Source organism: Tyto alba, unplaced genomic scaffold, assembly GCF_018691265.1.
Source record: "Tyto alba isolate M040663 unplaced genomic scaffold, T.alba_DEE_v4.0 Super-Scaffold_8, whole genome shotgun sequence".
Lineage (NCBI taxonomy): Eukaryota > Metazoa > Chordata > Aves > Strigiformes > Tytonidae > Tyto > Tyto alba.
The window spans coordinates 14,955,595-14,973,933 of NW_024881329.1; the positions used below are offsets into that span (position 1 = coordinate 14,955,595).

The 18,339-nt window shown below is 36.9% G+C and overlaps 1 protein-coding gene across 4 annotated transcripts in view; it reads right to left on the reverse strand.

The window, feature by feature from the left end:
- Positions 1 to 18,339, reverse strand: part of LUZP2 (leucine zipper protein 2) — a 280,149-nt gene that overhangs the window by 62,121 nt on the left and 199,689 nt on the right. For all 4 annotated transcript variants that reach the window (XM_042784716.1, XM_033006825.2, XM_033006828.2 and 1 more), the window contains 2 exons: positions 14,512 to 14,574; positions 11,158 to 11,220 (listed from right to left, as the gene is read on the reverse strand). In XM_042784716.1, the coding sequence (XP_042640650.1) occupies positions 11,158 to 11,220; positions 14,512 to 14,574 (126 nt within the window). The remainder of the gene's footprint in view (positions 1 to 11,157; positions 11,221 to 14,511; positions 14,575 to 18,339) is intronic.

The following is an 18,339-nucleotide window of genomic DNA, read 5'->3' on the forward strand; positions in this document are numbered from 1 at the left end:
AATAATCTCGTGCTTCATGAAAACAAGTAATACTCACCATACAGTTATAAAAGACCATGTAACAGAATATGAGGAAATGGTCTCATTTATCTCAACAAGATAGCTATCTGAAAAGCAATAATGTCATCTCTTACCACCCAAACATCAACTACAGATGTTTATGCAACAGCCTTAATATATTTTACAAAAATCTACTAAGCAAATTTCAATTTCCTGTCTCTCCCAGGAGCCTCAGCTTCTACTGAGAAAAACAACCCAATAACACTGTGTCTTAAAGCATTTTTCTACATCCAAATAAGTAGCCAGATCAAAGCACAAATAATTGATATCCTGAAAACCAAAATCATACATACAGAGGCAACATATATCCAACTACATATCTAAAAGTGTACAAAAGTATTGACTTGATCAAGGAAAAAAAGAAGTCCCAAAGTGAATAATCAACAAAAGCATTATAAAAAAATAAATGCATCATAAGCCTTCTCACTTGGAATGAAAAACATTTAGTGGTTTCTAAGTCTGAACTACAGAATATATCAAAAGTTTTAGGAATCCTAAACCATGAAGACTAAGTCAAACACTCATTATACTACAAAGTAAAAATACCTCAAAAAAGATCCCACAGTCTCTTATCCTAGAGGTCAAATAAAACATCAGTTCTCACTCATGATATATTAACTCATAAAACCCTTCACAGCCAAGCCTATCAGTCATCCACCTCAGAATGCAACCTGCCGGATTCATCAGAAAAAAAACAACAAAACCAAAACAACCTGGCACAAAATACATATCCAATTCCATTATTGTCAAAACAGCAAAAAAATGAATTCTGTGAAATTATCATATTCTAGAAATCCACAGATAAATAGAACAATCTTAATATAACAGCTTCAAACACAGTACAATCTACACTATACTTCCATTCCCTCAGCCATCAATGTAATTGCTTTGAGGAATATACTTACAGTTTTCTTCCTGACAATGTGTTGACTTTCAAACAAGGATACTCCTTGAAGAAAACCCATGTATTTTCAAGCAAGTCATCAAAGTAATAGATGTACATTATCACACTGCAACATGAAAATTCAGCTCTCCCTAACAACGTGCTCCTGGCTGTCATACATTATGAGATACAGAAACTTCTGTGAAAGAGCATTAATTACTGATTAAGCTACTGATTTTGTGATCACCTTGTACTGAAAATCCTTTGAAAGAAAAATGTCAGTCTTTCTATCTGGCTTTGCACAAACCAATGTATACAAATTGAATCATAGGATGAAATGTAAACCACTCTATAACTTCTGGTCTTGTAAACAACCTAATCAGCATGTATAACCATCAAATCACTGCATCTATTACTCTCAAAGGTTTAGTATATTAACACAAAGATAATAATTCCTGAACTGAAGAAGAAGAAAAACATTTTGCAATACTTGCAGCCATGATGCTCTCTCCCACACTCAAAGACCTTTGCTACAACAGAACAAACCATAGTTTGAAATAACTCAGAATAATACTACCAAAGTCAGCTCTCAAGGTCTGGGGCAAATTCCACAATATCTTTCATAGTATCATAGAATATCAGGTTAGAAGGGACCTCAAGGATCATCTGATCCAACCTTTCTTGGCAAAAGCCCAGTCTAGACAAGATGGCCCAGCACTCTGTCCAGCCAAATCTTAAAAGTGTCTAATGTTGGGGAATCCACCCCTTCCTTGGGTCATTATTCCAGTTGAATAATTTTTCTCATTGTGAAAAATTGTCTTCTTGTGTCCAGTCTGAATTTCACCAGGAGTAACTTGTACCCATTACCCCTTGTTTTTCCCGTGTGACTCCTTGTAAAAAGGGAGCCTGCATCCTCTTTGTAGCCACCCTTTAAATCCTGGAACATGGTGATATGGTCCACTGTAAGCTGCCTCTTCTCAAAGCTGAACAAACCCAGTTCTCTCAGCCTTTCCTCACATGGCAGGATTCCCAGCCCCCTAATCATCTTTGTGGCCCTTTTCTGAACACTCTCCAGCCTGTCCACATCTTGTTTGTATAGTGGGGACCAAAACTGAAAACATTATTCCAGGTGTGGCCTGGCAAGCACTGACTAGAGTGGGATAATGACTTTATGTTTGATGATGATTCCTTCGTTGATGTGACCCACCATCCTGTTGCCTTTCTTTGCTGCATCAGCACACTGTTCACTCTTATTGACCTTATTGTCCACTGGGACCCTCAGATCCCTTTCTGCAGAGCTGCAACCCAGCTGGGTAGGTCTCAGCTTGTACTGCATTCCTGAATTATGTTTTCCCAAGTGCAAGACCTTACATTTATCTTTGCTGAACTTCATAAGGTTCTTGTTAGCCCACTCTTCCAGCCTATTCAAGCCTTCCTGCAGAGTAGGTCTCCCTTCCAGTGTCCTCTTCCCCACTTCGATTTGTATCATCAGCAAACTTCATCAGGGTACACTTGATCCCATCATTTTACGAAGTTGTGGAACACTGGTGGGTTTTACTGTGTTGATATATGATTTATTTCCATCATCTCCACTCTATTTCAGCCAAAGTTAAATCCTGTGGTACACAGTACATCTTTTTTTAGGTGTAGTCATACATTTTTAGGCAAAAGATTATTTTTGTTTTTAATACAACTCTGTCCAATTACAGATTGATAAGAGTTTTCACTTTATGGTTTTCTGTTAGTCATGATTGCACATCATCATTTTTATTGCTTTAGGAATTGGTATTAGGCTCTAAGATCTCAGTTCCTTACAGAACAGAGAGGATGAAGAACCTGAAGCCTGGAAAAGAATACGTGGGATACCCATCTTCATAAAGAGAGAAATTGAAGAGGTCATGACATATAGATCCATTAGTACAACATTCATTTTTGGAGAAGAACTGAAAAAAATAATCAGACTACCTCTCTAGGGGACAGAGTTTTATTTTCTCTATATAACATTCATGAACTGAACAGTGAACTAAATATATATTCATTATATATTCTGTGACATCAAACCAGAACTCTGTGTGCCATAGAAGATGGGATTTATCTAAATTTATCCTGACAAACTGGAAAAAATAGGATGACATTCACTAAAAACAAGTATAAAATGCTATATACAGGCAAGAATAATCAGTAAAACAAATACAGAATATAGGACAGTAGGGATGAATGACTGAAAATGATATCACCACTGAATATGCAATGTTATTATAGGCAAAGAACACTGTGGGTACAGGCTCCAAAAAGCCTTCTGCTCTGCTCAGCAGGAGTGAAAAGTCCAGCTGGGCTTCCAGTGTCCATTTTAGGGCACCGCAAATGGACAGAGACCAGAGAAAACAAGTTCAGATATGACTAACATTGATGGTGTGCAAACATGGACTGAGAAGCAAGACTGGAAGAAAAATTCAGCATACGTTAATCTAAAAAAGAACAACACTGAGAGACACAGGATAATCAACTCAAAATATGCAGAAAATTGCTTTAAAGGAAAGGGTTTACAAAAAAATAATCTACTCTCCAAGACTATGGGAGATAGCATGACAATTAATTGGCTTCCCTTTCAGTAAGGACTATTCAAAAACATAGAGGAAAACATTTTCTATAACTAAGGCTAATACAGTAGAATGGATCAAAGCAGAAGAAATACATAGAATTTTAACTGGTACAGGTTTATTAAAAAAAATTAGATAAGCATTGTGAAAGAATAGTACACATATAATTGAACCTTCTTTGGAGTCAAAGAATATGGAACATCTTTTCTATTTTCCATAGCCTCCTAAGAAAATAGCTTTTGTCAAAATTGAACCAGTGATGATAGTATTGTCACATATATATAAGAATTTTTGATCTCAGTAAATACAAAGTAACTTTATTTATGTATTTGAAAGGATAAATCCATAAGAATATTTTCAGACTTTTCATTTCATCATCTGAGTCTGCTTGTATCCTGAGCACTTTGCATTTGATCTTCATCCTTTGTAAGAAAAGCAAAGGCTTTTAGAGAAAAGTAAACTCAATCCAAAGAAAAACAACCTCTTTTTTGATAATAAAATCTTCAGAGAATAATATGCAAGTGACGGTAGACCAATGCGATTAAATATATCAAATAGAAAACACAATAAAATAAACAAAAATAGAGCTAAAAGGAGATTGAGTTTGCTACTTTCTAGTCACTCATTTGTCATTTCTGACAAATAAACTTTTTAGCAACCATTTTTTTATCTGAAGTCTTTGATTGTTATCCTCTCAAAACAATATACTCAAAAATGCTATAGATTAATTGTGTAATAACTGGTAAGTCTCCTCTTCCAGACTCTGTTCAGTTGTTCAACATGCTGAAGTCAGATTGTAGCTTATAGAATTTATTAACCCTAATAAAGTCACTGGTTTAAGATCTCTGAAAAAAAATATAATATATTATCTCTAATATTTTTCATTACATTTATGTTTATAACTGACATATTATAATAGTTGTTTTGTTTTCCCTAAGCAGCACTGCTAAATTTCCCAAGGGAGGTCACAGAAGGTTGACATACTGAGGAAACACATTGGATGACTAAACAAACTACCGGCTAGAGATCCTGTCTGAAAGTGAGATGCATTGTAGTATTGTCTCAGGAAAGTTGATATGACAGGCCCATAGGAAACTGCCTTCAGTTTTCCCTTATCACCTCCTTGTAACAATGAGCAATGGAAGTTACATTTAGCATTATAGGGCAATGTAAAAGCAAGAACAAAGACAAGAGCATTCTTTTTATGCTAAATAAATCAATGTATAAATAAGTTTTAAGGAAAACAATGTTGCTTTTTTTTTGGAAGGATTTCTGCAAGGGAAGAAGGAGTTTTATGGTACTTTGAACGTGATAAATCCCTTAAAATGTGCTAAATGGACTCATTTTTCAAACATGCAAAGTCAGCTGAATTCTGTGGTTGATAATTTTAATACAAGCAAGTGCAAATAATGGGTGAAGTGAATGTACCTTTATGAAATGGCTGGATTTTAGTCAAGCCTGACCATCACCTGTATACAGACAGTTAGAACTGTACTGGAAAACCTGAAACTCTTATATCATACCTCTGCAAATGCACAAAGGAGTTCGGTAAAAAGTTATCACAAAACTAAAAATCTGTATTCAATTATTTTAAGCCCAGACAATAATTTTGATGAACACAAGTTCTCTGCTAAGTCAGGTCTTTAGTGGCTTTCTGGAGTTTCTTTGATCTTCTTTATCCATTTCATCTCTGTAGGTAATGCAGAATCACATAGTCTGTGTTATAGAAATAAATACTTTCCAACTCCATGAAATAGGTTTACTGTGACATGTATTTAACTACTGCTAATAAGGAGGAAAACACATGTGATGGCATCAATTTTACTTTAGAGGGAGGAATGGTATAAATGTTTACCACATCCAGTCAGTATGATGTGAAAACAATTTCACATAGTTTTACTTTTCTTTGACTCTGTTTACCATAGCAACTGCATGGTTTAAAATGATTTTCACACATCCAAATAATGAATTAATTGGTGTAGCACTATGTATTTCAAAGAATTTGGAAACTGGTTTTGACTATAAATGTCAGTTTATTTAGGTAAGTCTTTAAAACATATCCTTTGCCCTCTATATATAAAGTCAATTCAGGTGTTTCCCAGACAGAAATAATTTCCTGAAACAAGTCTTTGAAATAGAAAACCCCCCCACAGTAGCTTTAATCTGCCTTCTATTTCTTATATAAGTTTGTGTAAGCAGTTATAAAACAAGCCTCAATCTGAGACACTGATATGGCACTGCTTAGTCCTTTAGAAGCATTGAGCACTCAGTACACAAAACACTACTTAGCAGCATAAGAGAACTGAAGGTAAATGAAAATTTTACTCTTAATTTGTGAATACTTCACAGAAACATATGAGTTAAAGAGTACCACCATGGAAACAAGCTAGACCAATGTGAGGAACAGCAGAGGTTGTCAAGCGTCAGGAGCAAGGTTTTCCTCTTCTCCCTCTCCTTCTTCTCTCTTCCCTACCCTGCTCCTCTCCCCCAGTCATCCTCACTAACCTCCCTGCCTGCCCGTTCCTTTCCCTCTCTATTTGGGCACCTCCATCTTTGCTGCTTCCTGATGCCACTCATCTTCCAATCCTGCACTGGTCTTCCCAGACATCCTCTAGCCTGATGCCATTATCTAGGCACCTGGTGGTTCTAAACATGTGGAGAGGACTAAGGACCCCCCAGGGCCAAAGGCAAGTGATTAGGTGGTCTAAACCCCAACCTCAACAGCTCCGCTTCAGGAACCGGCCATGTCCATGTACCCAGCTAGAGTAAATGGGATTTGCTCTTCACAGGAAGGTGCATAATTATAAAATATCTCACTCGTGGTACAACCATATATGGAACAGTTATTAGGAATTACCTAATTTGTTGTAAGGAAGATGCTATTTACCTGCTTATTTAAATTTAAATTTAAATTCTACTATGGAACAAAGATTAAGTACATTGGTAGGCTAGGCATAGCTAACTGTTCCTCACATTTGAACTTCTTTTTGTGTTTTATTTATTTGGTTTTTGACTATCAATATATTTTGTATCACAACTTAAGTGACAAAAGGGTCATTTAAAACAGATGAAACAGTAATTAAAATACACATTTCTGAAACTGAAGCAGAATCCTTAGAAATGCATCACAAAAAAAAGTAAACAGATATACTCAAGCCATAACAGTGAACCATTCTCACCTTGTACATTTAAAAAAAAAATATTCAAAAATACAAGATACTTGTACAAACTGATAGTGAAAGGTATTGCTAGATTTATTTTTCTTTATCTCATATTCCTGACACACACATTTGCATTTCATGAACAAAAAAGCAAATTATTTTAAATACTTTTCTAATTTAGTAAAGCATGTGACTTCTTCTAGGACAGTATAGCCAAATGATGGTAAGACAATTAATGAGCAGTAATTTAAAACAAAGTGGTTATGAATGTCTGAAACAAATATAGACCTTGATATAGCAAATCATTCAAACTTAAGAGTACTTCACTGAATCAGGATTTTAGGACCATAATTCAATTATTGCAACTAAGAGTGAACTCATTCAGAACTAGTAAGTACCTACTTACAAAGGCAGCTATAAAATTAAGAAGACCTTGAGCAAAATTTTTTATTATTCATTCCTTATTTTTTTCATTATAATACAAAGCACATTTCAACTTTTGTCAAGTCTTGAAGGATACTACACTGCATGGTTTAAGGGACGGAACTGTGACAAAGAAAAAGGAGCTCTAATTCTAATCTCAGTAAAGATACTGCCAGCCTCTATAGCCTTGAGTGCACCACTTAATTTCTGACTCTCGCTGCTTATCTGTCACATAACATCACATAGAGATAGAAAAGTAAAAATACACATACAACACATGCCACATAATTAATCAACTAGACTACAAAACACTTCAAAAATGTAAAAGTACATGCCAAATATGATGAACTTATTTTATATTTACTACCACTTACTAAGTTACTGTCATACAGGATTAAAAGTAGATATGATGTACCAATTCACTGTAGTATTAGAGAAAGCCGTGTTCCCCCCCCCTTCCATTTCCTCTCCTATTTAATCCCCAGAGCTCTAGTCAGTACAGAATCACTGAAAATAATAGTTACCAGAATTTAACAACTAGTTTCTTGATGTCAATTATGCAAAACAAAAATCAAACAATGCCTCCCTACTTACTTCACACATATCTGCACAATTAATTCCACCACAGAAAGCAATAGTTTAATGGGCACAAACTGAAGCATTCCCTCATGCCCTTTAGAAACCTAATAGCCTGAGTTTACGTCCTTCTGGTGAACTGCTAGGAGAAGCTTACACTGTTCAGAGCTACACAGAGAACAGAACTCCCTGAAGTCCTCAGTAAGACACACGGAAAGTGTAAGGTTTAACGGAGCGGGAACACAGTGGAAGGGGAAAAGGGTAGAAGCCCTGTAACATGACAGTACTTAGAAGCCAGGAGATTATCACACACACCATTCATGCTCTGTACTGGCAGAAGACTATTCCATCCACCATTCGGATCTTTCATCAGAAAGAATCAGAGCTTCACAAAACAGCCTCAAAAGCAATGCTAACATGAAACCTGTTTAGTTTCTATTATCAAAGCAACTATATACAAAATACCACCTGTTCTTGCCCACATCTTGCCTCTCTCTGATCAGACAGATATGGAGAAAGCTTTTCACCCTTGCCTTGGTTTGGGCTGAAATAGAGTTAAAATTCCTTTTCAGGGACTAGACGAGTGCTGTGTTTTGGATTTAGCTTTGGGTTTGGTATGAGAAGAATGCTGATAGCACACTGGTGTTTTCAGCTGCTACCAAGACTTCAAGGACTCTCCGACTCCCCATGTCCTGCCCGTGTGCAAGGGCACAGGGAGCAGGGAGGGAGCACGGCCAGAGCACCTGACCCAAATTGGCCAATGAAATATTCCATATCATGGCACGTCATGCTCACTGTATAAAGGAGGGGTGGTTGGGAAGGAGCTCTCTCTCTCGCTCGCTTCCGGGATTGCGGTTGTGGGATCTTGGTATCTCGGGGTCGCTGGCTGGGAACAGGCTGGATATTGGTTAGCAGGTGGTGAGCAATTACACTGTACATTGCCTGTTTATATATTTCTTTTTTTTTTTTTTTTTTTTTTTCCCCTATCATCGTCATTGTTCTCGTTTTATTGCCATTATTAAACTGTTTGATCTCAGCCTGCGAGTCTCCCTTCACACCCCTAATCCCATCCCTCATTCCCAGGCAGAGAGGGGGAAGGGAGGGTGACCAGCTGCGGTGGTTGGCTGTCGACCAGGCCCAAACCACGACAACACTATATCAAATGGTTTCTTCTCCGTGCAGTGTGTCTGTCTTCAGACCTGAAACACACACAATATAACTCACTGAATCTACCCTTCCCTACATCTCACATGATTATTTAGGAGGACAGCATAAGCTTGCTGTTCTTTTTCTTCATAAATCAAATTTCCTTAGTCAGGAAAAAGACTGACAAATAAACCTGACAAAAATATTTCTGGCTACACATAAAGGACATATAAAATCAACAAATCAGGCAATTGATCTCCAATAGAATTGTACACAGTCAAGAGATGCTCCAGGTATTTGCACATGCAGTTCTCCTTACTTAGGAGTGTAGAATCCATTTCACAATTCATTAACATTTTCCATCTAAAGTTCTTAAAGAGTTTTTAATTACACTAGTTCATAATTTCCTTAAAAGGCAAGTTGCATTTTCCCTATTTTTCAAGTAAATGCTTTCAGAGCCAAACATAGCTTGGGACCTGCATCTTATCTCGTGCCCCTAGTATTACTTCATAGTGAAGAACTATGTCTATTCAATGTAGATCAAGGAGTTTAAGGCGTAATTCATGTGCTCAAATGTAGACATAATGTTTAGGAGAAGATATATTTCCCAGTCTCCCGCAGCAGTACCAAATAACTCTCCAACGATTAGAAGTGGAGCCTATGGTGCAGACACCCATATCCAGTCAGATGAGACCCACTTCCATTCACATTCACACTAGATGCATTGCCTCTGTTACAGCACAAGTAACTCTGTCCCCTCCACCAAAAAAACTCTGATCTTTACATCTATATCTTAACCACTACATTGTCACAGTTTACTGAACTGGGATCAGAAGGCAGATTTCATTTTATGTACGTCAGTGACTTGCTAGACAGCCTTTCACATTTGTTGACTTCTTCATGCTCATGTTTTCCTTCTCCTCTTCTGTAAGCTGCTTTCAGGTGGGCAGTACTTAGCAAGTGTTCCCTTGCTAAACATTACTGCACAATCTAGCATAATTCATGTCCAGTTTTGGGATCACTGCATGTTAGCATAATGAAAACAAGGAGATCATAGTACCGAACAATCCTTCTGCTTCAGCCAAAGAAAACAAGCTTTCATACCCAGGCAAGATTAGAAGTGATAATATTTTCCTCTGTTAAAACTCTCAATTATACCTAAACAGAATTTGAAGAAGAATATGTTATATTTTATTGATAGCTAGTATTAAAATTTAACTGTCTAGATGTATAATATGCCCAGTTTTTATCTCTAAATCTGTTCCTCTGGTTTTGGTCTTACGATAACCAGAAATAAATGTTCCTGAAAAAAATGTGAAATCAACCTGTGCATAAAAAAAAAAAAAAAGGAAAAAAAAATAATCATATAAATCATGCTGTGTATTTTAAATGGCCTACGTTATTCCATCTTCACTGTACTATGCATACAGTACAGAGACAGTAGAGTGAGTTAAATACTTCCAGAAGGCAATTTGGACCTCATATTGAGATGAACTACTTTGTAAGTAATTCTATCTCTAGTTGCTTTGAAGATGACTACTTATCTTCATCCTTTATGTTGGGAATAAAAGCACTGCTCAATTAGCAGCCTCCAGTCAGGTGACCTGAATCTCTCTCCTCCTTCTTTCTCCCTGTGCTAGCAAGGACTTGATGTCCTTCAGCAAAATGTCTGTAGGTTTTGTGCATATGTGTGTGTCTTATTTTTTAAAAATGTGCTAACTAGAAAGGCTATTCATTTGGATTGCATAAGACACAGACATTTCATTTTTTTTCTAGAAGCTTCAGTTTTGGGAAAGATATTTCAGCCTATAGCAGGAATTTGGATCCAGGGACCTAAGGAAAATTTCTCAAGCTTATCACAAAGATTTGTTTTAGGTGTGAACAACAATTGACATTGATATGGGGAACTGCTAAGCAAAGAAGAACTATCTGTAAAATATTCTATTGTCTGTTAGAAAGATGAAAAACATGTTGCAGAATCTATGGAATAGGGCAATGGGGTCTGGTCACCAGCAGGAAACAATAACATTGCTTTATGTGAGTATGTAAATACAGATATTTGTAAACTAAATACTTGTCACTGCTTTTGTCTATTTAAAAACAACAAAAAAAGAAACCAAAATATATTATATATCTGAAATGTCATCATGGTATTTTCTGTCTTTGGTGCTTTGAGCGCTTTTCGGTATGGTGAGAAGGAAATGACTCCTTTGAACTACAGTAATAAAGGCAGCTATCATACTCCTAGATTACTTCAATATCATATTAACTGCAGTAGTTTAGCTAACTACAGTGAAATAAAACTTACCTTAAAAATCAAATCCTTTTTTCCATAACGAAGCTCTTTCAGCTGGGCTTGGATCTTTTTTGACTGCAAGTGAGGATAATAAAATCAGGGGGGGGTTATTTTAAATATTTACTTTTAAGATCAGAAAAAAATGGTAGCAATTTCTGATAACAGCAGAAACTAGATCAGCTTTAAAATGCAGAAATCAATGTCAATTGCTTTTCCAGGGTAGCATGTCTAAACCAGGCAAAAGGAACAAGGAAAATGTAAAATGGCACTCACTTAAAGGCCATACTTGAGTTAGTACTATTGTGAATAGCTGTTTGGCTTACACAGTTTAGACATCAGATATTATTAATACTTTCCATGAAGCATAACTGAAGGTATCACCTTCAGAGTGAACAATCTTATTTTCTTTGCAGTTTCAGGATCTTGGGTTTTGGGAATTTCTAGCTGGGAACAGGCTGGGTATCAGTCGGTGGGTGATGAGATACGTTCTATTATTAATATAGTTTTATTTTATTTAAATTGTTAAACTGTTTTTATATCAACCTATAACTCTCCCTTTACCCCTCCAATTCTCTCCCCCCATCTCCCAGGAGGTCTATACATTCTTTTATTTATTTATTCAAACAAAATATAATAGAAATGGATTTTTTAATACTACACACAACTACCCAAGGAGCATTATTTTGACCTTTATCTAAGAATCGTCTTAAAATAATAATTTCTTTTTAATAAAATCCACAGTCTCAACTGATATTCAATATGTTTTATTGCATTAGTTAATGCCAAACATTTATAACTCCTTAGAATGGATTAGAAGTCTCTTTCACATTTACTGAAACAGCACAGCCATAAACATATTACAGATGGTAGTATATCTTCCATAAATTGGAGCTTTTAGAAATATTTGATGTCTTTCCAATTGGTGCAGCCAAATTCAGTGACAGAATTTTGAGAAGGATGAATGAATTTAGAGATAAAATTTTAGAACCTGCTTTAAATATTCAAGAAGTAAGGCCAAATTAGTTATTGTATTCCATAAAATCCAAAACAAATAGCCAAGATCAGTTCAGTTTAATTCTTTCTCCTATAACTATATATGCTGTTATTACATATACACAGCTTAAAGTGCCAGTAGCACTGTCCTCTGATCGGGACAACAGTATTGGTAGAGCGATGGAATATATTCCACATCAACTAAAGACAAGTGAGAAAACCTTAACCAACATGAATTTTTCTAGGAGTTATGCTCAAGAAAATAAACAGTCTCTGTGATGTACAAGGTATCCAAAACAACTATAGATGAATCTAAGTGTTACAATTAAGGTATTACTCATTTGCTAATCACAAACCTGTGATGAAATTAAGAGTTATAGAACCAAATGTATTCAGTGCGTAATGTAAGTGACTCAAAAGAATGTATATGACCTGTAATTCTTTGTGGTAAAATTTTATTGTTTTGTGACTTTTCTGCACTTCTAGGGAGAGGACTTGCAAAACTGACACCTTTTAGTGCAGTCAGCCAGATAAGATCTTCATTAGGCACAGGTTGACAGTGATCTCTAAACCACAGCACCTATGAATATTTCTGTGGCACTTAGCCCTTTCTGTGCCCTGGGCAGCCCAACGTTTGCACTGCCTTGCCTTCCTCTCTCCAGGGCTCTGAATTCTCAGAGGAGAAAACCCAGCCATGTAAACTGTGCAAGATGACAAGCGTGCTCGCATCTATGCAACTGGACAAGGAATCCCAAGGTTCACTAAAACTGTTTGCATACAGCCTGAGACAACATAATGAATCAGGAGCTTCCTGGTAGGCAAGTCTATCCATGAAGGGTATTTGATCTAACAACTACATGGAAACTGATTTCACACAGTTGTTATACTTGGTGAGTAAAGTACTTAATTAAAGGGCAGAAAATACACAGCATTTCTGTGGCTGACACCACCTAACTGGCAAAATAACAACAAAAAAAGGATGTTTCTGTAGCATCTTCCCTTGCTCTAATGGCACTAACCCTCTTAAAAGCCACAAATTTGCCAGGACGATTCATAAAGTCTGAGATTCTTAAACTTTAAAATACATTCACAGCCTGCTGCCTTGAGTGTTAGCTAAGGCTTAGTTTTCCAAAATGCTCTGACAACGAGGCTTGTCACACTACAATAAATTTAATTTAATATTAGGCTTTGCCCTTATATTTAAAGACATTTATGCTGCAAATATTAAAGGAGACATAATCAGGGAAAAGATCTTCAAGTTTACTAAACATTCAATATGTTATGCAACTAGGAAAATCAAACTTGAAAAAGGGGGGAAAAGAGAAAGCTGTGCTTCTCACACATCCAATTTTTTAAGTAGTAAATAAGGGATTAAAATGTATTTGTATTCATATACTGCAGCATGTTTGAAAACAACAACAGTGATATAGGGAGATACAATAGACTTTGAAAAGCTAGAAAAATATACCCCAGAACTTTAATAATTTCTATAATTGAGGATTTGTTAGAAACGGTGATTGCAGATATTCTGTTATGCTAAATAGCTAATATAACTAGAAATCACTACTTTTATCTCCTAAGTTTTAATCTCTAATTTAAAAGGTAGACTCTTTAACGAACAAAACATGTTCAACCATAGTTATAAAAATTTTAGTCAAGAAGAAACATGTTACGCTTCTGTTCATTCTGGAAAGGTACAATGGCTTTCACAGAAATTATACATTCAAAAAATCATGACTTAAGTAATGTAAATGAGTAAACCAGATTCACAGATAGTAATATCCTCTTTCATTAAAAGTTAAAATAGCTGAAGGGACTGCTCACATGATTGCAGTTACTTGTACGTTTATGTATTTTCAGAAAATAAGGATTTTGTATAGTTGACTATCTTTGCTAGCTCACTCTTCAGCAGAGGGGAGATTTCTTTCCTTCTGTTACATAAAGTGACCCTTTTTTCCTTGAAGTAATGAAATGTTCTAGGAATCAGTAATAATAAATCTTTCCTGTCTCTATAAATTTATTTCAAAAAAAGCATTCATCTATTCCTGTCTTACTCTAGGCATAGAGATCATGGAAAGGAAATCAGTTTTATCTATGTTCTAGAGGTATAATATACATCTATAGAGCTATCTATACTTTTCATAAGCATGCCCAAACTTTATTTTATTTGCCTAAAACTTGAGTTTGCAGCTGGCTAACACATTTAAAATGTTTCTAGCAAAGTCACAGAAATGAGTTGATATCAGAGCGCTGTAGGAACACTCACCATACACACATAATATATAATCTATATCATAACCTCAGTACAAAAGACTTTTGGTGCAATCTTCTTTAGTGTATGTTAGGTTTAGAAAAGAGAGGAACCTTACTTACCTCTTCTGCATGAATACCACAAAGCTTGTTTCCTGACAAGAGCTTGTTTTTGAGGCTTTTGTTCTGAGAGTGAAAAAAAAAAAAAAAGTTTTATTACTGAGAGTTATTGAAATATTAAGGGATCCTTTAAATATTTGATCATACTGGTTTTATTTGATACATGGATAACACCTTCAAGTCACCAGCAAAGACACAGATAAGAGAGAAGATAGATGTATCATGGCACAATATCCTCCCTTAAAAAATTCTAAAACACTATTATGTTGTATCAAAACCTGCTTTCACAGGAACGGGACTGCACATAGAAACCTTCCAAAACACTCTAGCAACTGAAAGCAATTTAGATTGAATATACTGAGGTAAAAAAAAAGGAAAGAAAAACCCCTCTAATCCTTACTTGGTGTCAATTGCATAGCTCAATATCATTTTCAGTAAATCATTATAACAACTGAGTAATAGGGCCAAGATCTTATCATTTGAATTTGATGATTGAATTCATGGGGTCTTTCTGATAAATTTCATAATTTAAAACTCCAAGTAATCAAAACATTTAGAAGGCTAGCTACCTGATAGCATTTTGCCAACTCAGTATGCTTTTTCATGTAGGAGTTTAAATGTATTTGTTCTCTTTTTCAAGGAAAATAATAAACCTTGATAAAATGAATTTTCAATAGCTTGGTAATTCTTTCTGCAGTTGACACTCATATTATCCCATAATTGACAGTCAAGGGTAAAGATTTCTCTGCAGTGCAAACATGTCGCAAATCTGTTACGAAATTTAAGTATTCGATAAGCAGATCTTCAAGTGCTGGTTGTAACATGCTTACACTAAAAAGATATTAAAAGAACACCAAAACCAACTTCTCCTGTGCTAATGAACTGTAAACATAGATACAGAAATGTAGCCCACCACATTTCAGGAATGTATACTGAATAACAATAGCTTTCTCGAGCATTATACAGAAGAACAAACTGGCATTAAAGAAAAACCAGTAATTTCATCCAGTTCAAATTTAGGTCCATGTTCCACTGAAACACTGAAAGCTTTATTTCTAGAATTAGAAGCTTGGAGATTTTTATGAAGCTTCCTTTCTTACTAAAGAGAATGAATTGAAACTAAAACTCCATTTGAATACACCTTTGCACAATTTAAAAAATTGTTATGACATCTTTTCACACATTTCACTATTGCTATCTACTGTGCACTAATAACTAATACACACTGCTGCAGAAACTATAAATCTTTTCCAGCTGCTTGACATGAGTGCCCACAGTTCTGTAATGCAACAGAAAAGAAATGGGATGTTACTTTGAGGGAGACAACCCAGATTCTGTCTCACGAAACATGATTTGTGTCATGTTTTGGGCCTGGTTGGCAGCCAACCACAATGCAGCAGCTCTCTCTCCCTTCTCCTCCAGCAATGAGAAGGGACAGAGAGCCAGGTTTGGGGTTCGAGATAGGACTGGGATGGGGAAAACATTCCCCATTATGATCACGAGCAAAAGGCAGACTCGTTAGGGGAAGAAAAAAAGAACATAACTTTATTACAGACACTAGCAACATGTAACAGAGTAGAACAGTGCGAAGCATTGCCACATCTTGAGAACACCTTCCCCCCACCCCTCCCTTCTTCCCGGGCTCAGCTCTGCTCCCGATATCTCTACCTCCTCCCCCAGTGGCGCAGGGGCAGGGAATGGGGGGTGCAGTCAGTTCTGCCACTTCCCTTCATCTTCGGTGAGGGGAGTGTCCGGAACTTGTTCCCCCTGCTCCATCGTGGTCCCCCTCTCACAGGAGACAGTCCTCCACAAACTTTCTCCCACATGAGTTCCTCCCACGGACCACAGCGTTCCCCACACTGCTCCATCACGGGTCACTAACTTTCTCCGACTGGATTCCCTCCCACGGCTGCAGCCCTTCCCGAGCTGCTCTGGCGTGGGACTCCCCCGCATGCTGCAATCCTCCTAGCGCTGAATTACAGCAGCGGGGCTACCTTTTCCCAAAAGACCCCGGCCTTCTTTGGGCACAGAACCTTGATGAACCATGCGGAAGCCACAGGCCATAAATCAATGTCTGCTCCACCGTAGATCTTCAAGGGTGGCAGGGGGTCCGCCCTGCCGTCTCACCAGAGGATACAGGGGGGTCTCTGCTCCGGCACACCTCCCCCCTCCTTTCCTCTGTTCCTCCACTGACCTTGGTGTTCATGCAGCTGCAGCAACTCCTCCTCCCAAGTCCGACTGCCCGTCACCACGTCCCTTCTTAAATACGTTATTGCAGAGGCGCAGCTGATTGACTCAGTTTTTCAAACAGAAGTGGAGCTGACTTGGAGCTGGGGGAGCTTCGAGAAGCTTCTCACAGGGGGCCGCCCCTATAGCCCCCTCCCCTGCCACCAGAAAAACTCCACCACTCACTCAACCCAGGACAATTTGCAAAGGGGTGAGTGTGTGGAGAGAGAACAAATATTGCTCTGCTAAGTTTCATAGTCAATTACTTTTGGTTCTTTGTTTGAAAATGATGTCATAGCTCATCACAAAGCAACACCTTATTGTACCAACCACTGCAGAAATACTGAACAAGACAACTGGCTCTGCAAAAAGGGAATTGGGTAGAAGATACATTATGAACAAAGATAAACCAAATAGAAATCAAAGAGTTGAAGCACACCCAATACATATACTGCACACCAGAAATACATTTAAAGAGCTATGTTGCACTGTGATTACACAGTAGATGTGACTGGTTTCACATAAAAAAAGTCAGCAACACCTCTTGGGGTGATAGCCGAACAGATGTGCCAAAGGCACTGCTTCATTAATGAATTGCACTTAATTAATCCAGGAAGCTAAGTCATAGCTTTGTCTTGACTAACTAGCTTCATCATCCTCCAGTTCCCCTACAGCCTGATGACAGTTGGTTTAGGTAACAGTCTATCCATATTCCAGAACTGAAGTAAGAATGAGTTGTAATCCTAACAGTGTTACTCATTTATTTCCTTTTGCCAAGCATAAGCTACTATAAAAAAAAATACTTCTATTATTACATTAACAATTCATAAGTTCTACATGTGCTGTTTTGAGAAGACCCTGCAGTAACCCAGAATGTGAAGAGCTAAGTATCTATCTCACTGACAGGACACACATTATATTAGATGGTTGTCACAATTTCCACATTTTGTGCCAAAGTAGCCAGGCAAAAGAATTTAGTTAGAAGAATTTGCTCAAAACCAAAACTTGATGAAAATATTTTAAGTTAGGAGATGGACTCCATTTTGGAGATTTAGCTTATTTCAACAGGATTTACCAATCCTGTCTCATTATCCAGTCTACTAGCAACAAAACACAAAATAGGGTTACCAGAATGCAGGCAAAATAGTAGTGATTTAATCTGCACTTAATAATGTTTTTAGAAATGAGAGCAAACATTAAAAGTTACAGTTATCAAGAGAGTAATAAGTAGCAGCTTGTCAGAGGCAGATGACAACTTCTTGCATACAATTTGAGTGGTTTTATGTTATTTCACAAATCACATACCACTGTCAAAAGTAACTTTGCATCCTGATCAGTAGTGAAATTTTCTGTAGCAGAATGTGAAGTATACCAGTAAAAATGTGAAGTATACCAGAGCCTGGTTTGATCAGAATTCTGATTTAAATGTTGCAAAATGAAGAGTCTGATTAGGTACATATTCTGTAAGTTTATTAAAAAGGGGCTATTCAAAATCAGATCAATTAATCAATGAAACTTTTAGGTTACCAATGCTTACTGAGTCAGGACAGAAGTTCTGGTTTCTAAGTCTTAGAGATAAGGACTCAAGATGATGCTTCTCATTTC